A 24,452-nucleotide genomic window follows, 5' to 3' on the forward strand; every position below is an offset into this window, starting at 1 on the left:
GGCCCAAGGTCGGTTGCGCAACCCGTCAATCGTTCCCGTCAATCGGTCGTCGGCCGCGCGCGACCTTGCGAGGCCGTCCTTCACCGGCGCAGGGCCGGTTTAAAGCGGGCAAACAAGGGGCGCCCCGTTTCAAGGGGCAAATTTAACTTTTTTTTTTATCGTTGCCATTGAAAATTTAATACGCATTGTATGCTGCGAGGGTGGCGCGTTTTAAAGTAGCCTGTCGTGTATAGAATGTGTCAATGGGTAGCGGTGAATGCGTGTAAAAAAAAGCAGCATAGCCACTTATTCAATAACAAGTACTATTATTATTATTATTTTAAAAGTATTTCTAAACAAATAATATTGGGAATCACTGTAAATAATTCTATTGGAATAATACGTTTATAGAAAGTCGTAAACATTTTATAAATTATTATCAGGATCGATTTGCAATGCGGCACTTTTCGGAATTGTCGATTTGGCAAGTGCAACCGTATGCAGAGCTATAAAATTGTTTAATGCTCTCTCCATGAATATTTTAAATTGATTATTGTTATCTGGTAGCTGAACTAAATAAATTGTGAGTACAGTAGAACCTTGGTTTACGAGCACAATTCGTTCCGGAAATATGCTCGTATTTTTCGGGTCAGAATTTTAATATATTATATGTTCTGTATTTTAACCTCAAGATCAGTTTTATGCTGACAGATGGTCAGCATAATTAATACATTGTCATTATCAAAGTGTTTTTGTAGCAACTTGTTTGGTTGGGTTCGCTACATTGTCAGATGACAACAAAAGTCCGCCGCCGCTCTGTCATTATTCCAGCTTCGTTCGTCGCTCTGAATACCTTCAGATCGTACATACAATTGAGTGTTTCATGGGGTGCTCACTTAATGATCAGCACTCGCTGTGAAACAGCTTAGGTGCGAACGAGATATTTAATAAGACATATCTGAAATAAATAATTTATTGCCCATTTATATTTATAAATGTTATAATATATTTTTTAATTCACATTATCGTCCTATATTTTAATTCTAATCCTCTTATATTTTTATTCTGACCATATGTTTTTTTATTCTAATCATTTGATTTTTATTCTGACCCTGAATAATATAATTATGACCATTCATTATTTTAATTCTGTTCGTCCTATGTTTTTTATTCTGATCGCGTGCTATTTTTAATATAACCATTTAATATTTATTCTGACCCTGAATAATATAAATATGATCTGGCGGTTAATAAAATTCTGACCGAGATTTGTTTTTATTCTGACCCAAAATTGATATAAATTTTGACTATTTAATTTGCTGCCGTTAAATAATTAAACATTATCAGTATCACTGACCAGTGTTGACAGTGAACAAACAGTTATAACTTTTAGCATACAATTTTTATTTTTTTCGTTGTAACCTGACAGGCGTAAGCCCAATGCGTTACAACATGATAAAACTGTATCAACTGAGTCAGTCAATCAGATATAACCTACAAGTAAGTATTAACCACCAAAGTCTGGGAATCGGTCACATCTATATTCTTAATAGTTATGAATTATTATATGTAATGCAATTTATAACCAATAGATGTCACTGCAGTCGGGGTCGATTTTTTTTTAATAAGTGCGCATTTTTTATTAAAAATAAAAATTCGATGAGACGTTACGGACTACACTATTCCGTCGTTAATTCAAAGTTATGGAATTAAATGTATCTCAGTTATGGAATTAAATTTTTCGACACTGATTATCTTATAACAATTGATTTATTACTCAATTTTCGATAATTTGCCTAATTCACGAATGAAGCAATGGGTTTGCACTTTTCATGAATTAGGCAATTTTTTGCCTATTTCATGCAATAAGCGATTTCACCGATTCAGTGTAACATATATACAAAATATATTTGCATATTTGATTTTATGTTATAACATAACAGGATTGCGACTTTAAAATTGTTTTAAAAAATACCCATTATAGGATTTCTTAAACTTATTAAAATTATTTAATCTTATGGTGTTTGTTAATGAGCACTTTTGGTATTATTTTAAAGTCGTACTGATTGTATTACTTTGATTAAAACATTATTAAAAAAAAAATTAAGAATTAGATTGAAATCACAGTCAAGTCAAATCATGTTACTATTTTCGATTTTTTTATAAATTATTCATAACGATATTCATTCGTGAGATTAGGAAAAATAAAGAAAACCTAATTGATATACAATAATTACTAGTTCTGATCTTTCAGACACTATATAAATTGAAAAACACTAAGATCGATATGAAATTCAAACCTAGGTCTTTCAGGTAACAGTCACCGAATTAAATAAGTCGTTTCCTTTTTATTTTATTTTAACTTTATGTTATGGTTTGCTGTCTTGAAAACAGAAAACACCACTTTACCATTTTCCAATAATGACACAACTAATTCCATTGTTTTGACTGTTGTATCATTTTTTAACAAGTTGGACGACACTTAGAAACCGCATAAAAACCCTTAGCTCAAAATGTTTTGAACCCGTTTCTCGAACCTTAATTTGTCGATTGCCATGACTATTCAATTATATAATATGTTCTATTACACTCTAATTTTTTTATGGATTAACGTTAAACTTTTCAGACATTTATAACAGTTCACATAAACTCAAAAAAATTGCGCTTAGTGGTGCCCTCTGTGTGTCATGCTGCGAATTATTCAATCACCCTTCTTACAATACACATGATATATGCATGTAATTATCCACGTAATGCTGAAAAAAATGAAAATAAATTCATTATTCATAATATACATATCAATGAAATTAGCTAAAGAATCTAAAAAAATACGATTTATAGAACCTTAGAATCAACAATTTAATTGCTTCTGAGTCAATCTTTGAACGTATCATAAAGTTGTATTGCAAGCTATGCAATCATTGCTTACACTGTCAAACGTGTCGAAAGTTTCATTGAATTTTTTATTTAATTTAGAAAATTTATAATTTAACTGTTCCAAGCTTTTTATGTAATTTAGAATAATTCTAGTTGTTCTAAGAAGTGGATATTGACATTGTGGAATTGCTTCACCAATGCCCAAATAAACTTAAGTCAATACGGCTACCAAAATGGAAGTTTGAAGAGTTTCTCGACACCTGCTTGTCGAGGGTCACAGTCACGACCTCGTGAATCACACGCTTCTGCTTGTTGTTCCAAGCTCCCAAAATGCGCAGGAAGCGGCGCCGAAAGGGAGGGACGTCTGTTCGCTTGCCACACGGCGGGGCAGGTGCGTCTCTAATTAAAGTCTCGGTCGCGTTTTCGCAAGAGCCCATAAACATATAGGTCGCGTTAATTCCGCAAGTATTCAGTCCGGAGATCTTTTATTTGGCATGGGGTGATGGGTGTAGCGCCAGGCGTCACTGCTTGCGCAACCGCTTTCGTTCGCCGAGGAATGCATCTCGTCTTGAAGCGTCGTGCAGAAAAACCGATACGCAACAAGATGCATTATGTAAAACGAGAGACCGGATCGATCGCGAATTTCGGTTCGGGGAAACTGAGAAGGTCTGTACCGTTAAATCGTAATTGGACGGTGTTACGTAACGAAAAGTGAACGACCAACATTCCGTTTGTCACAATGTAAAATTAGTCATAAATAAATTCTCCGTTTCTTTTGCGAATTTCTCAAACGTAAGAGCAGCTCATTTTCCAATCATATAACCTAACTTGAAGAGAGTGATACGTTTATATATTCATTTTTTCTTCAATTGTATTTACAACAGTTTTGCTAAGCCGATCAGTTTGTGTATATATGTACTTTAATAAAACTCATGTTTAGTTTTTATTTTTTAGTTTTTATATTAATAATTATTTTAAAATCGTCGTAAAATTTGCACATTTATGATTGTATATACAATGTACGTGTTTGTTTTCGTCGTATTATTGCATAACATAGCATCCAAGTCGTCTCCAAGATAGGGTTGAACTCTTATGCATGCACTACACTCTCTGGAAGTTGTCCAAACAAGTTACAACTGAAGTCGGCCGATGTCGCCGACTTCTGAGTAGCGGCCACACTGCCACAAATTTCATATGCCGTCCGGACGGCGGTCGCGAACGACGTCCGCACGGCGGCTGCTGTCACGTATAGCTGACATATTTGTGCGCGATCGAAAAATGTGCCAAATAATCGCAATTTTTAAATTGTCATATTATTAAAATTACGCTACTGATAATTATAAAAGTTTGTGTGGGCACTCACCAATACAATATCAGTGAAAACTTTTCGGTCGTAAATATTCAATTTACGCAAAATCTTTGTCGGCTTTTGCAAAATGCCATAAGGCATAAAAATTATATTACAGAATACGAACACCACATCTGTGACTATCCTAGAATTAAGTACCACTAATTATTTTTTAATTATTTAATTTTATATGAAAAAAAATATAATAACGATATCTGTTAGAAAAATATGCTATCAAAAATATAATTAACCCCTTTTGGTGCCCTAAAATATTCAAAGATGTCAGTAAGAGCCTGTCGAAGTCCCCGATAAGCATGTGGTATTATAACTTGACCACGTGACCACGATGCAGCGCTCGACATGCGTGTTGACTATAGGACGCCTACGCGCATACTGAAATTGAACCAAGTTACTCGTTCTATCTCAGTTTGCGAAACACCATATCATTATATCTCTCATTCTCGTCACTTAACACGCGAGAGAGCGAAAGGGGAAGTATCTCACCGCTCGCGCTCGAAAGAGCAGCTCCGACTTCGGTTTGTTTGCCGACAATGTTCGGAAGCGCTCGAAGCTGGTCAAGTCGACTGAATTACCTCCACTTTACCTCCCGTTCTCGGTAACCTCGGACAACTTCCGAGAGATTTTAGAGCGGGCAGAACCGAACTCGACCGAAGTAACCCACTATATTCTCCGACCTTGGCCAACTTCCAGAGAGTAGTGCAGGCATAAGGAATCCGAAAAAAAGTGATAAAAAATATTTTATACACATTTCCATATTCATTTAAAAAACTTTATAATAGCCTACAGACACCAACAATCAATTGGGTACTTGGGGTAAACACGGCGCCACGCTCAAAAACCATCAGTTGTTTGTTACTCCCCACTGCGTTTCCCGCTGTGCGCATGCGCCTGTTTATGAATTTATTATACGGAATGGAAATGTATATGAACATATTTTATAGTTGTAAAATTTGCCAGTTGCGAAACGTCTCTTTGCTGTTCAAATCCAAACCTAATCTTAACGAATATAATGCTTAATTTGTTTAGGTTAAGTTTGGCTTTCAACAGCACGGGAAACGAAACGAAGTGGTGAGTAACAACTGGTGGTTTTCGAGCGTGGCGCTGTGCTAAATAACAACTACCGAAAATTGTAATTTTCATACCAGAAAATACTATAAAAATTAAACTCACTTATCTCATGTTTAAGAAATTACGATAGAAACAACAAAATAAGAACAAATATGTAAATAGCACATAATCAAATGGTTTTCCTGTTATTTTTTATTGTACTCAAATTGTAAAAAGTTTTAATTTTTTCCTAATCATAAACGTTTTATTTTATATATTTTTTATACTATAGTTTATAACAAAATTGTAAACATGAAAACGGTTATAAACCAGTAACATATAGTGTGTATAACTATCGTATTAAAATAAAAGTTTTATGAAAAATAAAAAAAATCCATTGCATTATGCATCGACCCTTCGGCTTTGTTCGTGTAGTCTTGGTCATTTTTGATTTGCCTGCTCAGATACATATTCGTTTGTATAAAAAAAATCGTTCTTAAAAAAATCCAAAGCACTAATTTGTCGCGACGATCACGAGTGGTCCCGGCACAGTATTTATTTTATTATTTTTATTAATTTTATATATTTATATTAAAAACTAATACACATTATATCGCTTAAAATACAGTATAAACCCCTCTCCCCCGTCTTCCCCTTCACATTAAAAATATTATAAATTATGTGCATATACATATATATTTTATCACCTGAAATTATGCGCTAATGATTTTTTTTATTTATAGAGCAAAAATTTTTTTTTTGTAACAGTCTTTGTTCTTTTTCAATGCAACTATTTTTATCCAATCATTAAAAATATTTTTGAGCACTTTCGGTTTCAATATAGGGATGCAGTTGAATTCCGCGTTTAATTTTACATATAAATCCAGTTTTCTTATATTTAAGGCAAAAATCATGTTTTATAGTATGATTTATCTATCGCCTAGTATAATCCGGTTTATTTGATTTATGTAAATAGGAGTTATTTTATTCTTCGGTAATACATTTTGTGACAGATTGCACAGTAAACTTCTCCAGTCACCAATTAATAAAGTAGCATGAGTTGTATTTTCCTTATTTTTTCATACCAATTGAGAGAATTTGCATTTTGTTCTTTTTCCTTTTTCTTTTGCTCATGATATCCAATTTCGCTCGGATCCAAACACAATAATAAACATACAGGTATAAATGCATGCGGCCGAGCGAAGGTCGCTCTCGCTCGGCCGACCGGTTGCGGTCTTCTTCTGCCTTGACGACCTTCCGGGTTTTTCGCGGGCGGGTTCTCCGCCGCCGCCCGCCCGATTAGATAACGAGCGTTGCACAAACAAAAACAAAACGGCAGATTCCGCAGCATTACTGTGAAACTTTCTAAACATGCATCCGTCCGATTTGATCGATGACTCCTTCGAGAAGGAGATGGCGGAGGAGGAGGAGGCGTCTTATGCGCTCGTTGCGTCATACGTCTGATCTAGGAGAGCACGGTGCAGTGCCGGCGTGTGAATTCCGATCGGTTTTGCTATAGCTCGCTCGCCTGCATCCTGGTGTGCAGTCGGAAAATGCGCCGAAGGTCTGGTAGGGTCGGTGTCCGGCTCGGGGTCAGCGCTCGCGCCGCACGACTGACCTCCGACGGAGAAAGTAAAAGACCCAAGACGGCGATGCATCCCTTTCACTCGGCGCTCCCTTCGTCCTTTGTCCTTTGTCTCCTGCTAGAACTGGACAAAACGCTGTTCACATTACGTTTATAACAAGAACGTCATTCGGCGGGGGTGAGGCAGTTTGCTTCATATCTCCCCCCTTTGAATTTGGGCAGACTCGAATCTATCTTTAAAATATTTTTTAAAATACGTTTTTTCAGCAAAATCAAATTGAAATACATTTTCACCGGTAGATTTATATTTTTACCAATGAAAATATCATTTATCTAGCAAGTGCTAGTAAAATTTTATAATTTTATCTTTTTAACAAGTGAATGTGTATTTTTCAGTAAAGTTATATTGTCACTAGTGAAGTCCAAAAACATTTTCATTAGTAGATATATATATTTATACTAAAAAATAATTCAACTAATAGGCGCCAGTAAAATTATATGCTGCTCTAAAATGTCTATGAAGCTCAATTTGAAACGTCCTTTTACTGTTTAAACCCAAACCTGACATAATGAAAGTTCTAAAACTAGTTATGGTTTTAGAACTTTCATTAGTCCAAAACACAACTTAGCCAACTCATATATCAACAGAAGAAGTACAGACGTCGCATCTCACATATTTCTCGATAGTTTGACTGCACTTGAATATTACACTATGTTTTAAAAATATGATAGCTATCCTTACCGATATTACTGCGGACTTCTGATACAAGAGTATTGATTAAAATGTATTCAAACCGAATTTTGATCAATAGGAGAGCGCAAAAAACAATTATCACTTCTCAGAAGTCAAAAATTCACGTCAAAAGCAATAAAATCGTGTCGGCGCCGCCGCAGTGGGAACGCTCGGTAACGAGCGTTCCCACTGCGACGGCGACGGCACGATTTTATTGCTTTTGACGTGGATTTTTGACTTCTGGAAGAGATAATTGCTTTTTGCGCTCTTCTATTGGTCAAAATTCGGTTTAGATGTGCTCCATTCGACTGTTTTTTTTAAACTTCTTATGTTTCTATTAATAAAGTTATTATATTAAACAGATCGTTCAACTAAGAGTGTCTTAATTTGTCGTTGCGAACTACAATCGCGCATTATGCGCCGAAAGGTTGCAAAAGATACTAGCTGGTCTTTCGGTTTTATCAGAGTGAAACTTTTTGAGCCCTTAACGACAGCTGCAAAGTCCTCGATGTATCCAGATTTTGCTCTGGAAGAGCATGGACAGGTGTGTGCAAATTTGGGGAAACACGCGGCAGATGTTATATGCTCTAATGACCGACTGAAGCTGTACATATTTTTTTGTCCTAAACCGAAAACGAATGAAACGGAAATTTTACAACAAATATATATGTATATATTAGTATATTGCAGTGTAGTGTATTACAAATTGACGATCGCAAATATATATATAGTTTTCATTAGACTCAATGATTGTAATTGTGGTTTTAATTTATATGGCATGTTATTTATAACTAGTCCAACTGAAAAGGTATTGTATACGGTAGTAAATGTATAAAAAAATAATTTACATGCTTAGTCTGTGCGGTCGTTTTCTTGTCGAATATGACTTTAACTTTTAGCGAGTTCAGTTTGCCGCCGCTGCTTTATATTTGCTCTAAAATGTGTAATTTTTTGGTAAAGCTTATTATGTGTATGCTTTATAGTAAACTATTGTACAGGGATATTTTTATAATATATTTCTAAAATAAATAATTTATTTCTCATTTATATTTTTTAATTCGCATGGTTGTTCTATATTATTATTTTGACGGAGATTTGATTTTAATTTGTTGATTTAATCGGGTGTTGCATTTTCCCTTAACTTCTATAAAATTACATAACTATTTGAGTTAAGTTTAATTTTTGCACTGTACGTCTATATTTATAATCCTAATGTTTACTTTATAATTACGATTATAATGTCTTGTTTTCTACTTAGATAATTTTCCACGAAATTATTTAATTGTGTGCTTTCAATATATGCTATCAAAACAAGATGAAGTATGTTTTAGAAAAAAAAAGCAAACAAACTATTCGTCGACGTTACAAATTAAAAACTGTTTACTTAAATGCATCGTTCAGTTTTTAGAGCAACTATTTAACCTCGCGATAGCCTTATCTATTTAAAAAAAAAACACCTGTGTTTTTTCAGCAAACAGATTTCAAATAAAAATGTGTAGATTTTTTATATCTAGGACAGCGCTTTATTTATATCCAAAAATGTATTCTTATAAAGCGCGTGAGAACTTCTCCTCGTTCCACATTGCCATGTTTTATCAAATGCGGCCACGTACTCGATCGAATCCGCAATTGTGACATAATGGCTGGTATGCTGTGTTTTTTTTCTGCGCTCGCCGAATGCCAATCTCGTTAATCATCGTCATCGATCGTCGTCTGCGTCCTCAGAGCAGATGCGATATTCAAACGTGTCTGGAGTGTCATAATCATGAGGCGACTTCATATTTCGCGTGGTGGATTCTTCGCAAGGTAGCTACCGGAGCACCTGCTGCAACTCCGGACGCATGCCGGTGGTGTTCTGCTCGCCGCCTGCATTCCAGACGGGGAAAAAGTCGGAAATGCCCGCATGAATAATTGGACGGCCGAGACGGGTCTGGAAATATACGCGGCGCATTCCAGACTCTGTCGGAAGGGGCAGGGACCTTATTTTGATTGAACGTGATCATAAAAATCTATAGATTCTCAGCGACGGAGACACCGGATGCGGATAATTTGACTGTCGAATTTTTCGCAATTTTCTTACGTAACTCGAATAATGCATCCGAAAAATGCACCTACCAGCAGCCGGTCATGGCGCAACCGAGAACTGCATAAATCTGATTGTCGGAGGCGCCGGCGCGGAGGAGAAAGGTGCGACCGCGGCTGGCATTCTTCCGCCGCCTGCATAACTCACCTTGCGTGGGCGATCGCGCCAGCCTCCTTCGCCAATTTCGGCCAGAGACTTTTTCAGCAGTCCCAAATATCGATATAAACGACCTTCTTCGGAATCGCCCTGATCTAGTCTGAGCACCGTGACTGTCTTAAACTAAAGCAACACAGAAAAGTGAAACTTAGACGTGAATAGTCATAGCAGATCGTCCAGTGATTGTCTGAATTCAGACTAGGAGTAGAGCGCTGAATGAAGTGATGTCAAAAGCGCTGAATTTACAAAAATTAAACCTTAGAGGTGATCAGCCATAATGATTTAGTGGCCATAAATAATCATGTCTGTCCGTGTGAATGAGATATTTCACAATGACTATGCATTTTCTATCCTCTGTTATTAGGATTTAAAAGTCCTGAATGATTTCCTATCTCTTGGTAAATATCAACACATATATTTTTGCCTAAAAAGTTTTACTTGGATGCACCTGGCAGTATTGAGATTATTATCGAGATTGCTATTCTATCGTACAGGGACCTTGTTTCAGCAATAAAATCGTGACGGCGCCGACACGATTTTATTGCTTTTGACGTGAATTTTTGACTTCTAAGAAGTGATAATTGTTTTTGCGCCCTCCTATTGACCAAAATTTGGCTTAAATATACTTTTACCAATAGTCTTATATTAGAAGTCCATAGTAATATCGTTAAGGATAGCTATAATATTGTAAAATCGAAGTGCAGACAAACTATGGAGCAATATGCAAGATGCGACCTAATAAAAGTTCTGAAACTATAATTAATTTTAAAACTTTCATTAGGTTAGGTTTGGGTTTTAACGTCAAATGGACGTTTTGCAACTGTCAAATTGTGTAGCAGCATATAATTGCACTAGCGCCTATCAATTAATTTATTATTTCGCTAGTAGTAATTTATATTTACTGGGGAAAATGGATTAGGATTTCACTAATGAAAATATAACTTCACCGAAAAAATACACATTCACTGTAACATTTATACATCGCATGTAAGTAAATAATGACAACCCATATGTAAATGTATATATTACTACATATGGAAAAGTTGCACCTGCCAGATAAATTATGTTTTCACTGGTAAAAATTATATCTACCAGTGAAAATATATTCCGATATGCTTTCTCTGAAATGACATTTTAAAAAATATTATTAGTGTAGATTTATTTAGACTACTACATATGGAAAAGTTGCACTTGCCAGATAAATTATATTTTCCCTGGTAAAAATATATATCTACCAGTGAAAATGTATTTCTGAAATGACATATTTTAAAAAATATTTTAATTTACATTAAAATTCATAGTATTTCATTAAATGACATGCATTTTTGGGGCAAATGCCAGCAATAATAAATTTTGTCCCATATTCGATGTGGGTTTCTGAATCGCAAAGTTTACTAGTTTTCAAATGTTTTACGTTTTAGGAACTTATAACTACAATAACGAAAAATACTATAATGTTTATTCTTATTCTTTTACAGGGGAAAGTTCGCGTCCGTCAGGAAGATCCGTCATCTGGCCACTGGAGTCGAATACGCTGCCAAATTTATAAGGAAGCGAAGACGCGCAGTGGACACAACCAACGAGATCTACCACGAGGTGGCAGTGCTGGCTCTCTGCGGAGATTCCTCCCGTCTGGTCAAGCTTCACGAAGTATACGACACTCGCACTGATGTCGTGCTCGTTCTGGAATTGTAAGTATAATTTCAATCGCCACTATGCACATAATCGAGATATATCTAACGTCGGCGTTTTTTTTATGCAATTCCAGAGCCGCAGGCGGTGAATTACAGCGAGTGTTCGACAACGAGGATCTTCTACCAGAGAGGGATGCCCGACGGTATATGCGTCAAATATTGGAGGGGCTGTCACATCTGCATTCGCATAACGTAGCACACTTAGATCTCAAGCCGCAGAACTTGTTGCTCACAGCTGACTTTCCCGAGGGGGAAGTAAAACTGTGCGACTTCGGAATATCTAGAATAATCGAGTCCGGTGTTGAAGTGAGGGAGATCCTTGGAACGCCAGATTACGTCGGTGAGCCATTCAATATGAATTTTTTTATTTGTGTAATTCCTCATGTGTAAGAAATTTATTTTGTGGTTACAATTTAATACATTAAAATTATGTATAATATATAATACGTATGCATTAAGAAAAATATAATAAGTACACTTACAATATTTATTATTAAATTTAAAAAGAACAAATAAGAAAAATTATGTCCTTAAAAAAATCATTTATTCTATTGGCTAGAATATATTAAAAAATTTGATAGAACTTGTAAAACAGATATATATGGCGATAATTGTTAGTGATCCTCTTATTATTATTTATTATTTGATTATTTGCATGAAATGTTTCGATTATGAGATGATATACTCAAGTTTTTTATTTTATTTTTCCAGCTCCTGAAATATTGTCATATGAACCAATATCTTTAGCAACGGACATCTGGTCCGTCGGTGTTTTATCGTATGTCCTCTTAAGCGGCGGATTTAGTCCTTTCGCCGGAAATACAAAGCAGGAAACATTCCTAAATATATCGCAATGCGCTTTAACTTTTCCCGAAGAAGATTTCGTTGACGTGTCGGAGATCGCCATAGACTTTATCAAAGCTACTCTCGTAGTCGAACCAAAGTAAGTTCAAAATATTTTATATATAAATATTGTTAATGTTAAAAAAAATTCTTTGATTGCAATTCAATTGCGTAAATACAAATGAAAATATATTAAATATAGCTTTATTTTTTCATTACAGAAAACGTTTATCTGTCCAGCAATGCCTGGAGCATCCCTGGCTAAGTAACAGTTCAAATATACCTCTATTGCCGCTTTCGATAGAGGCCATATTGACTCCGCCGCCTGAAAACTACGACCTGAAGCTGCGCATGGTGATGCCGGACTCGAATAAATCATTCGAAACCGAAGATCAAGAGGAGTGCCTGCCGGAGCAGTCAATAACACTACCGCTGCTGAAACACCCGCACAAGGAAACCTTTCCCGATGCGCCGTCGACGCCCAAAATGAGCAGAAAGTCTGATCCGGACTCGCCCACGTCCATTCTGAACCACTGCAAGCTGTACCAAGTGGACCCCCCGTCAAAATTGAATACTAATACTCGTAGTAAAAGTGATTGTGGTGTTTTTTCAAGTGTGCTAGAAATATGTAAGACTTTCGAGACTCCGCACGCCAACATCAACGGGAAAAGTCATGCCAAAGAAAACATCTCGCTGGTTTCGAACGGCGCCAGTGCAAACGATCAACACGATATTATGAAGTCGGATCCCGCGTACGCGGAGTGCATACAGTGCGAGGTGCAGTGCTGCAATCTAGTGTCTTCTCACAAGCACACGCCGAGATCTATCAACCACGTGGACAGGGCGATTCTTTGTTAACGTTTCGAGTATTACAACACCTCACTCCCGATTCGAGTAGTTTGCAAGCATTGATCGGCGTCGCTTTTGATTTTTATTTGCGTTTATCGTAACATAATGGGGGTCAATCGAAAAGTTGTGGCAGTTACTAAAAATCTAAGTAATTAATAGTCGATGTATAAAATTCCAGCAAGTTTTCTTGAATGAATTTATGATCACGGCACATTTCTTTCTAGCAGAAATTGTCGTCGCTTATTGATTTACCCTCATTATCACATGTGCCATCAAAATAATGCAATATATTAGCATAAATTATAGTATCACGCTTCAGTGGCCGATGCAAACCAAATTCTTATGCGGGAATTGTATTATATGTACCGCATGATTCTATCACGCCGTACGCCCAATGGGACCATGAAATGGTGCTCATCCTCGATGTACAAATACCAGTGATCATTTTAAAATATCATTGTTCATTTATTAGGAAAAATAACTTAGTTAATATTGTTGTATTTATATAAAAAAGGAAAAAATCATGATTAGAGATACCGTCGTCGCCTTACCAACGTGTCTTTGTTACTATTGATACTATTATAATATATAAAAAGATAGCCTATACAGAGTATAGGTGCACACTATTAATATTTCTGAACTGATATATCACAAGATTATTGTTTATGTGATATGTAGACACTTGTTTGGATCCATTCCCTAGATGAATAACTTGTAAATATATAAATGTAATACGATGTATGGGTGTGACTGTTCAGGGTTTTTATGACACTACAAGCTGCCTTATTTTTAAGTATTTTACACGAACACAACGCATGCGAAATGTTATATATTTACAATGTGGAGAAATTATATGTGCTGGAAACTTCATATAAAAAAACAGCTCGTGTTCGCCTGTTTGCCTAATAAATTAATATATCTTTAAATAATGTCTAATTAGAAAATATTATTGTGTATTATGTAATCGTTTTTATAACCTCACCTATGTAAAAAAAAATGCTTTACGATCAAGAACCAAAAAACAGTCAATGAAATTTTATTATAAATTTAATTTCTTTTATATATCTTTCTCTGTCTAAAATTTCTAACTTTGAACATTTCCATGGACGATGTATGTATATTGTAAATATATATTATGTATAATTCAGACATCTCCGTAACGGAACGTTTGCTCTTACATTCTCACATTATTTCTCAGCGAGCGATTTAAAGACGGTCCGTTATGCTTGTTGGACAACGACGTAGATTTAAATTCATGTGTGTCTCCAGGCAAATGTTGAAGAAGACGTTTTTATTAGCAAATTTGTTTATTTTTTGCATTGTAAATTTTTTAGACGTAGTTTGTATTATATAAGAAATTGTCTAATTTATTCGACTTTTTTTCGATTAATGTTTATTGAAGTAACCTTTGTTAATACTATTTAACTCTCACTGATCGTCACCTTATATGGAAAAAACTTTTTAATTGGTAAAATAATATTACTAAATTAATGTTAGTATTGGGCCCAATTAAAAAATCATGATAAATAATAAAGACATTATGCGATAGTTTATTTTACGTAATAAAAATTTTAGAATTTTTTAATTTCTCTTAATTTTTAAACTTTTAAGGCATTCACAGTTGTTTTGTAACACACTTGTATAAAATAAATTATTGTGATACATTTTTTCTATTGTTTTATTTACACATGTGAACGATACACAAAAGGTAAGTATATTTTATTAAAAATGTATTCAACCATGAAATGATTTATATTTAATATAATAGTTATCCATAACACTAGTTAATTCCAGTTCAGAGAGCATTAAACATTTAAATAAAATAATATCAAAAAAGTAAAGAAAAAAATATATAAATTAGGATTAGTTTTGTAATTATTATATTTTATAATAGTCTCATTCTGCTTTTAAGTAATTATTTACACACAATATATATTTACAATGAGTGTTTTTGTGATTTTTACCATCAATGTTATAAATTTATTGATTGAAAAGTTGATGTCAGTTGCAGCATGTTCATTTTATTCCAATAATAAAATAATAGTCGAAAAATAAGCTACTATATAGTATAAAATTCTTAAATTTACGTGAATTGGTAGTCATATTACGTTGCTGAAGAATTTGGATCTATAAAAACAAAGGTATTAAACTAAGGTGACCAGACGTCCTTTTTGCGGAATACACTTTTTGATGGGAATTATTCTCAAAAATGCTGTCCTTTTCTGTTCTTCTTGAAAACATGTCCTTTAAAAAATTCCGAGATTGATTTTGAACAAAACTTTCCATCATGACCTTTTTTTAGGTCCCATAGCAATTTGTTTTTATTTGTCCTTCTCAAACAAAAATTTCCGAGATGGCTTTTTTATTTTTAGTGTTCTCCCTTGATATTTAAAAAATCTGATTACCTTAATTTATAAACAAAACTATCTAGTAGAATACGTTTAAAATTATCTGCAGATCAAAACTAACAGACAACATCAACATAATTTTCAAAGTTATCCTGAGTAAAGTCTCGATTACTTACCGACGATATTTTTGTTATCACGGTCGTGATTTTTATAAGGTATTGTGGGGTATGTTTATATTTATATATAGATTTTCCATGGCCAAAACTTGGCGGCACTCTGGTAGCACTGGCATGACAGATTCTCTCGACTGACAACCCTCGGCGCATTCGCGCGCGTCGCAGGCTCGTGCCCGTAATTGTATATTAACCATGTAAACAAGCAATAATTCAATAAAACACTACTGCAGCGGCTCAATCTGTGTCTGATTGCCACCCGTCACCATCCTATCGCCAAAGTATTGATTTATTCTTCCATCCATGTATTGATTTGAACTTCCAATTTACTTTACATTAAGTTGAACGAATTTTCTGACATTCTCAAGTATTCATAAAAGTTTGCTCCATCGTCCATCAATTTCTTATACAGAGGAGTGGCAAATTATTCTTTCGTTGCCCTGGGTTTTCATGCCTGATAAACTCACATCCGTTTTTTCACTCACTCTTCCTCTTCTTCATCCAAAACCAGGGCAATTATCATAAATTCATCTTCCGTAAACATTGCAATCTTGAGCACTCAAAACTGCCATTTGCACTGGCATGCACTGGCAAAACTGTCCATTGTGAATAGAAGTGCACTGTTACGTCACTAATGTGCGTAAATTGATCTTTAGGTGCCCAACGCATAATGGCGATTTTTTTGATGACTTTTATAGGTGTCATCCGTGATCAAAAGGTACATTTTATATATTAATTAATTATAATTTTTTTGCGCAGTACCGAGAAAAGTTATAAATATTCGCTATTGCAATATGACTTTCACAAAACGTATAATGGCTAAATGCCCCTTTGGTCCTCCTTTTTTTGATTGTTGCATTTATGAATTACTCTTCATATTGTTTTAATTAATTTTAATTTTAGCAAAAATATTCGATGTTTTAATTGATAAAAATGAATTGTAAAAAAGTTGGAATTCATTGATAAACGATAAAAAAGTTAATTGACATTTTCGCTTATGGCCACTTTTTGGCGTGCTTAGATCCCAACAGTAAACAGTGTTGGTGTGTTCGTGATCGCGCGCCGCTCAGATATGTTTTCGGACTGTCAATTGAATAATTAATTTTTAATAACCACTATACACCTCCGTCCGAATCGTATCTCAGAAATGAAACTGCTAAAGCCTAACTGGGTCTCCCACGATGGTAAGTTTCGACATTTAGTATTTAGATCGATTTATGCAAATTCCAGCGAATTATTTGCGAATAATGCCGACAGAGATAATCTCCATCGAAACACTTTAAAAACCTTTTACGATGTTCATTCATGAATTTGGGAATGAGCGTATATTTACATTGTGCAATGAATTAAAGATGTACTGATTTAATTTAAAAAAACTTGCAGAAAAACCAATATTTTCCATCGACATTCATCCGGCCGGTAAAAGATTTGCTACTGGAGGTCAAGGAGGAGATTCTGGAAGAGTTGTGGTCTGGAATCTCAATGCAGTACTCCAAGAATCGGTAGAATTGGATTCGACACAACCCAAAATGCTATGTCAGATGGATAATCATTTAGGTTTGTAATCTTTTTTTCATCAACTTTAATAATGATGATAAGACTGGAATTATACATGTACTTAAAATGACATACATATACTAGAAATAAAGTAAACAATCAAAATAAACACAAACAAGTTTCTCTATTTATTTGTTTAAATCTTCAGCTTGTGTAAATTGCGTTCGATGGAGTTGCGGCGGTCAATATCTAGCGTCAGGCGGCGACGATAAGCTAGTGATGATATGGAAATTGGCCGGCGGAGGAGGATCGGCGGTTTTCGGCAGCGGGAAGTTAAACGCTGAGACGTGGCGATGCGTCGCAACTCTACGTGGACACGCTGGTAATATAACTTAACATAAAACCGATTAATATGCAGATTATAAAATCTTAAATATGATTTAAGGCGATATATTGGATTTATCTTGGTCTCCGTTGGATAAATGGCTAGCGAGTTGCAGCGTCGACAATTCTATAATCATTTGGAACGCTGAAAACTTTCCAGAGATGATATGCGTGCTAAACGGTCATTCGGGGCTCGTTAAAGGAGTGGCTTGGGATCCGGTTAGTTTTATTATAATCCCAAAATAATGAAAAGACTAAAATAATGATTTTTTATGTATTATTAGATTGGAAAATATTTAGCATCGCAATCCGATGATAAGTCATTGCGGATTTGGAAGACCGTCGATTGGACGCAGGAGGCTGTTGTCACCGAACCATTTGAGGAATGTGGAGGTAGGATTTGTATTTTCATTATAAACTACTCAAGTTAGAATCTTAGGTGAAACCTGGATTTTTGCCATACTAGAAACTTATTGTACATTTTAATTATTACTAATTTATTGACAGCAAAGGCTTTCTTTCTTCTACAAGAAAACATTACTGCCATTTATCGAACCATTTCCAAGTCGATCTACTGCTCGATGGGGATTTTTATAAGAACATAAAATGGCCGTGTCGTCCGCGAATAAAGCGGTGATATCATTTATATGAAGTTTAGTTGGGATATCACTCGTAAATATTTTGAATAGCAAGGGTCCTAAAATTGAACCTTGGGGGACTCAAGCAGATAAGGTTCTAGAAGTTGACAAATAATTTTCAATTTTTATTCGAAAAATTCTACCGCATAAAACAAGTTTTTTAATTTAACTAAAGCTAATAGAAAATTTAATTTAATTAGTTTGTATATAATACCTGCGTGAAAAACTCATTCGAAAGCTCTATCAATATCAAAAGACACTGCTGCTGTAGTAATTTTTTTGTCAAAGCAAAGTTGGGCAAGATATTATTATTATTAATATGTTCTAGAAATAAATTTTGAATTATCTTTTTGTAGATTTTGCTCATTACGGGCATGTATTTATTTGTTACAGTGAATGTGTATAAGTGAATCCCAATATTTTTCACTAGTAGATATATATTTTTACTAGTGAAAATATAAATTAACTAGTGAAATTATGTTTCTGTAAACTCTTCGAAACATCCATTTGGTATTCAAACCCAAACATAACTTCAACAAATTAACTGAAACTATCTATAGTCTTAGAACTTTTATTAAGTTAACTTGTTTTGATTAGGATTGAGTTTGGTTTAATTTATTTTAAATATTATAGTTTGTCGATTGTTGTAACATCAAAATTCTGTAGATGTCCGATCATTTGGAGATACACGTACCGGATTATCCATTTGTAAACTTAACTGTTGCTGAGCAGTGAAATTGTAAATCTATTGTTTGATCCATTTTAACCGCTTCCCGGTGACAGTACTTTTTTAAATATGACTCAAAAATTTATTGTGCGGACACACCCCTTCCTATGCAGCGGTATAAAAATTTTTTTTAACGAAAAAGGCTGATAATTTTCTCAAAAAATATTGCTGATTTTTGAGATATGAATTCACGAAATATAATTTCTGAATTGGCATGACCAGAAAGGGATTAACTGGCTGACTTATTGAAATTATATTTATATTAGTGAAAATATATATTCACTGTAACATATGTATATAATCTATAGTTTTATGTTCACGGATGTTATTTCAGCATTTTCAGGGGGGGGGGGGCAAAATTTATTAAGACTTTATAATAATATTACGACTTACAATAAGTGAGAATAAAATGAAGCACATCTAAACCAAGCGCAAAAAACAATTATCCCTTCTCAGAAGACAAAAATCTATGTCAAAAGCAATAAAATCGTGCTGTCGCTATTGCAGTGGAAACACTCGCTACCGAGCGTTTCCACTTGCTTTCGACGTGAATTTTTGACTTCTGAGAAGTGATAATTGTTTTTGCGCTCTCCTATTGCTCAAAATTCGGTATGAATATACTTTGACCAACACTCTTATATCAGAAGTTCGTAGTAGTATCGTTAAGGATAGCTATCATATTTTTAAATTTGCCTTACGGTAACCCTTTTTGTGGTCGATCGTTCACTGTTTTGAGTTACTACAGATATTTATATATTTACATATATAATTAAAGAAAGAATAAGTAATAAAAATTATATTTAAATAATATTTTTTTAAATTTGATTAAATGTAAATGATTTCTATAGAAAATAATAGCAATAAATTAAAGAGTACGAAATTAATTAACATAACAAAAAATATTAAAATATATTTATAAAAAAAATTCCACAAAAGTCGAATAAAATATAAAAAATATGTAAACTAAATTGACAAAATTTAATAATGTAAAAAAAAGTAGTAAAATAAATCTAAGCAATAAAGCGTGAATCACTGATTTTATTTAAATTTCTGAAAGGTTATAAGTAGAGAAAGATTTAATTTAATTTTTACATTTTTAGGTACAACACATGTGCTAAGATTGTCATGGTCGCCTGATGGACAGTATGTCGTTAGCGCTCATGCCATGAATGGCGGAGGTCCAACTGCTCAAATAATAGAACGAGACGGTTGGCGGTGCGATAAAGATTTCGTCGGACACCGTAAAGCTGTAACATGTGGCGTAAGTCGACCACAGTGAGCAAACAATGTCGATTTATAATTTAGTATCTAAACATCTGTATTTCTGCCGAATTTCAGCGGTTCAATTCCAACATACTTTGCCGATGTTTGGAAAATGGAGGACGTGGCTCTCAGTACTATTGTTGTGTGGCTATTGGATCGAGAGATAGATCGCTCAGCATTTGGTGTACGGCTTTGAAACGTCCTGTCGTCGTAATACACGAATTGTTCACCGATAGCGTTCTAGATTTATCGTGGAGTACAGACGGTGCGTTTATATTACAAATTCACTTTGATTAAAAAGGTTTGATTTTAATAAATTATTACAATGCAGGTTTGAATCTACTAGCATGCAGTTGGGATGGCACAGTCGCTTCTATCCAATTTTCGAAAGAAGAGATTGGAATTCCTCTATCTACTCAAGAAAAGGTTTGCGTGTATTTTAATTTTATTCAGAGATTGAACATTATTTTTTTATATTTTTTATTAAATTACAGAACACTCTTTATGAAAGAATGTACGGTAAATCCTTAGCTTGTGGCACAGATCATGATCTATCCTCGGCTAACTTACTAATAGAAAGTCCGGAGATATTGCGCGTGCGCGAAGAGCTTGAAAGTAAAGAAGTTAAGACGAACAACAGCTGTCAGGCCTCAGATACAAAGCCAAAGTATTTTATTACAGGCACTTTAGATAGTTTAAAAGAATATCATTTATTTAGCTGATTGCTTTTTTTAGGATCACGACATGCAATAGTAATTCGGTCGAAGATAGACCGACAATCAATCTCAATCAAACGACGGCCAGTAACTCATCCATGATCTCACCGGTTCGTCCGACCAACCGCCAAATAGAAACTAGGACTTCGGACGGAAAGAGAAGAATAACTCCGATGTTTATTCCGCTTCATCATCCTACAGATCCAAAGTATGAAGAAGAGCATTATTATGACTTAAGATAGTTTTAATGAACCTGTTTTAATGATAATTTCAGTGAAAGCTTCAACAATGCTTCGAATACGGACGGATGTTTCAGCACATCATCTCAAGCAAAGAGCAAAATAATAGTTGAAAAACGCGATGATATAGTAATAGTGCCAAATGTTAGTAATCACGCTAGCGTTTTGCCTCCAGCGCCTCAGGGTCCGAATACATTCACCGGCGTTACCAAGCAACCGAATGAGAAGTATGTTTTATTTTTTTCCAATATTTATAAATATGGAAGCATAAAGTATTCAATATCATTATACACACGTATGCTTCAAATCAATCGAAGGATATTTGATTGAGTTGAAGCATGTACTGAGATCATTTGCAACCGGTTTCCTATGTAAAATTTGGTTAACGGAAAAATTGAGATTTCCGGTACACCGTGTGTGATAATTATGTTTCCTTCAGGGTCCTAGAGTGCAACTTAAATTTTGAAACGAATTTTTTTAACACAATCCTAAAGAGTAATTATATAAAATTTGAAGTTTTATTTTTTGTTGACAATTTAAATGTACTTAATAAAATAGTTTCATAGTGAATTAAAATTAATGAAACTTTTTAGTGAGCTTGATAGTCGGCTGAAGAGAAGAGGAGACGCTCTTCCCGGTCCTAAAGTTAACGATGTATCCAAAAAACAAAAATTATCAACGACAAAGCAAAAAGTTGACAACGCCGTAAAACACTCATCGTCGCACGATGTCGGAGGAAGATTAGCGATTCCGACTTTGGGAACTGCTGGTCCGATTGTCCGACATGCTGGCAAATTCAGAGTGCAAGTAAATATCCCTTCTTTTATTTTCACTTGTGTTTTTATTAATTGACTCCATCTTTAAAGATTTTAAACAACGCTTGCAACACACCGCACGGCAAACTAACGAGGATCCAACTACTCCCTGGAAATTCAGCTTCCAACGAACCAATATGGGAAAGCTTCTTAGGTTCCCCGTGCAACAGTATAGTGTGCGACTCAAATTGGATATGCGTCGGATGCGAAGATGCTACTCTTCATACACTGAATACTGCCACTGGTAGAAAAGAAATCGGAGTTTTAGCTCTGGGTGCTCCGGCGGCGAGACTTTCTCTCGTAACGATTCCGGCTGCCACTGGACAACCACATCTGTGCGCTATTACTACTGCTGCGTCAGTGACGGTTTGGAATTTAGCCGAGAGCTCTTGCACGTTATCTCCGGTTTCGATTCGATATTTGATGATCGAAGGCGTCAATGTGTCGGGGTGCAATCTGATGGACGACGGATGTCCGATGATCTCATTAACAAATGGCAAAGGCTATATCTATAGCAAAGCAATGAAAACATGGTCAGTATCAATAAGCACATTTTGCAAAAATGTCTGTTTGTCGAATGTTATTTTTTATATTATTGTTTTCGTGCTATTCTAGGATATTAGGTTGTGATGGAAACGATCCACTGTGGCGATGTGCTCGAGGAGGTTTAGGTCGATCATTAACCGCCATGCCACCTACAGCCCCCGCTCCGCTTAACATGTTACAACAAAGTACATTACGAGGATCTGCTTCAGTCCAACAAAGTCATTTTCAGCAAGGGTACATAATTATTTATTTATATAATTTATAATATATGGGTTTTATTGATGTTTTATATTGAATTGTAGAAATCATGCAGGAGCAATCCAAAGCTATTTAGAAGGTCAAATAGCCAATAGCAAATTAATAAGCTCTTCTACTGAATACAAGCATTGGTTGTTAGCATTAGTGTCTCATTTGATTCAACAAGGTTACTATTTTCTATATTATATTTTCTTTGCATGCTTCTTTGTATTAAATAAATTTATTTGTAGGTCCTGAATCTAGGTTGAGAGAAATTTTAAACGATTTCATGGGACCATCTCATTGTACTTCAGTATCTGAATCTTGGGATTCAACTATTTTGGTATGTCCTTTTAAAATATACGTTACATTATTATTTATAAAATATATGATTGTCTTAATGTACATTTTAGGGTTTCAAGAAGCACTCTTTGCTCGATGAAATTTTAACATTAGTAGGAAAACAATTAAGATTGCAACGGCTGTATATCGAATATTCGGAACAAGTCAGCGATATAAAAAGTATGCTGTCTTCCGAAATGCAATAATTATGACTGAAAATTATAGTCGCATGATAGTAGCTATATAATAAACTCGTGTTTTTTTTATAAATTGTTTTTTATGAAATTATTGCGATGAATAAACATATACAAATTAAATAGAAATTTTGAACTATTTATTTATTACTATTAAGCGGTAGAATGCGATAATATTTTTATGTTTAAAAATATGGTATGCATATAAAAAACTTAACAGCAAAATACACAGTAAAAATAACCTTGCGTTCCTTAACTGCGAGTACTTGGATCAGATCAAATCAATACTATCCAACAAATGGTTAAAAAAATCGGATAGCTGTGCTTATTGGAGAGTAGTCTAATACTCCTGTTCTTTCATATGGTACTTCAATCAATACTAGGGAGGGGAAGCGCTGGTAATTAAGTGGCACACAAAAAGTACTGGATTTCGATTTGTAATAAATAAATCTCGGCATCTTAAAGATATTTTGCTACGTGTTTATTATCACAGCGTCACAATCAAATTTGCCAGTTGTGTAACGTCCTTTTGCTGTTCAAATCCAAACAACCTAAACGAATTTAATAATGGGGTTAGTGTTAATTTGTTCAGGTTAGGTTTAGGTTTGAACAGCAAATGAACGTTTCGCAACGATATTGGTATTTTTTAAGAATGGGTGCTATTTAACAGAAAGTGACCAGATTTTGAAAGTATCAAAGGACACTAACAATAAAAAGGTCATGGAAATTTTTGTTTAAAATCCATCTCGGAAATCTTTGTCCGAGAAGGATAAAGAAGGACAGATTGCCGCGAGAGCTAAAAAAAGGTAATTTCGAAAATTTTATTCAAAGGCCATATCTGAAAATTTTTTGAAGAGTTACGATAGCTCAAAACATTTTTTTTTCAATTTTTTTTATAGGTGGGCACACACGTAACTGCAAACTTGACAAACATTCATGATCAATCCTTTTGTACAGTCTGTTTGTACATTTTGTAAGTGTCTGTAGGCGAAATACTTGTGCAAAATTATCCTACAGACGCTCAAGCACGCTTGTAGCAAGAGTACAAGATTTTTGAGGAGGACGTCTGGTCACCTAATTCAACAGGGAATTATTTTGAGAGATATGTGCATTAAAAT

General features: G+C 34.7%; 2 protein-coding genes across 4 annotated transcripts in view; both read left to right on the forward strand.

The window, feature by feature from the left end:
- The window catches only part of LOC148227786 (serine/threonine-protein kinase 17A-like), a 106,180-nt gene extending 91,298 nt beyond the window's left edge, over positions 1 to 14,882 (forward strand). For all 3 annotated transcript variants that reach the window (XM_088203072.1, XM_088203074.1, XM_088203073.1), the window contains exons 2-5: positions 11,308 to 11,520; positions 11,598 to 11,863; positions 12,235 to 12,466; positions 12,588 to 14,882. In XM_088203072.1, the coding sequence (XP_088059198.1) occupies positions 11,308 to 11,520; positions 11,598 to 11,863; positions 12,235 to 12,466; positions 12,588 to 13,224 (1,348 nt within the window). In that variant the 3' untranslated portion in view covers positions 13,225 to 14,882. The remainder of the gene's footprint in view (positions 1 to 11,307; positions 11,521 to 11,597; positions 11,864 to 12,234; positions 12,467 to 12,587) is intronic.
- Positions 14,883 to 16,775: 1,893 nt separating this feature from the next.
- Positions 16,776 to 23,463, forward strand: Hira (histone cell cycle regulator-like protein). Its single transcript, XM_088201723.1, has 17 exons — positions 16,776 to 16,920; positions 17,120 to 17,293; positions 17,442 to 17,615; positions 17,679 to 17,836; positions 17,902 to 18,010; positions 20,083 to 20,243; positions 20,321 to 20,510; positions 20,577 to 20,671; positions 20,740 to 20,912; positions 20,981 to 21,169; positions 21,236 to 21,427; positions 21,794 to 22,007; positions 22,067 to 22,548; positions 22,631 to 22,795; positions 22,864 to 22,985; positions 23,050 to 23,141; positions 23,212 to 23,463. Exons 1-17 carry the CDS (start codon positions 16,884 to 16,886, stop codon positions 23,344 to 23,346), a joined length of 2,862 nt encoding a protein of 953 aa, XP_088057849.1. The 5' UTR covers positions 16,776 to 16,883; the 3' UTR covers positions 23,347 to 23,463.
- The last annotated feature ends 989 nt before the right edge of the window (positions 23,464 to 24,452 follow it).

Source organism: Plectrocnemia conspersa, unplaced genomic scaffold (genome assembly GCF_051122295.1).
Source record: "Plectrocnemia conspersa isolate PC_06_02 unplaced genomic scaffold, ASM5112229v1 ptg000013l, whole genome shotgun sequence".
NCBI classification, from domain to species: domain Eukaryota; kingdom Metazoa; phylum Arthropoda; class Insecta; order Trichoptera; family Polycentropodidae; genus Plectrocnemia; species Plectrocnemia conspersa.

Excerpts from the sequence above, each read along its gene's own strand:
- Hira (XM_088201723.1), top strand. The coding sequence starts at position 16,884 with ATGAAACTGCTAAAGCCTAACTGGGTCTCCCACGATG. Across the intron at positions 18,011-20,082 it reads ACCATTTGAGGAATGTGGAG|GTACAACACATGTGCTAAGA; the intron begins GTAGGATTTGTA and ends TTACATTTTTAG. Across the intron at positions 22,796-22,863 it reads CAAAGTCATTTTCAGCAAGG|AAATCATGCAGGAGCAATCC; the intron begins GTACATAATTAT and ends ATTGAATTGTAG.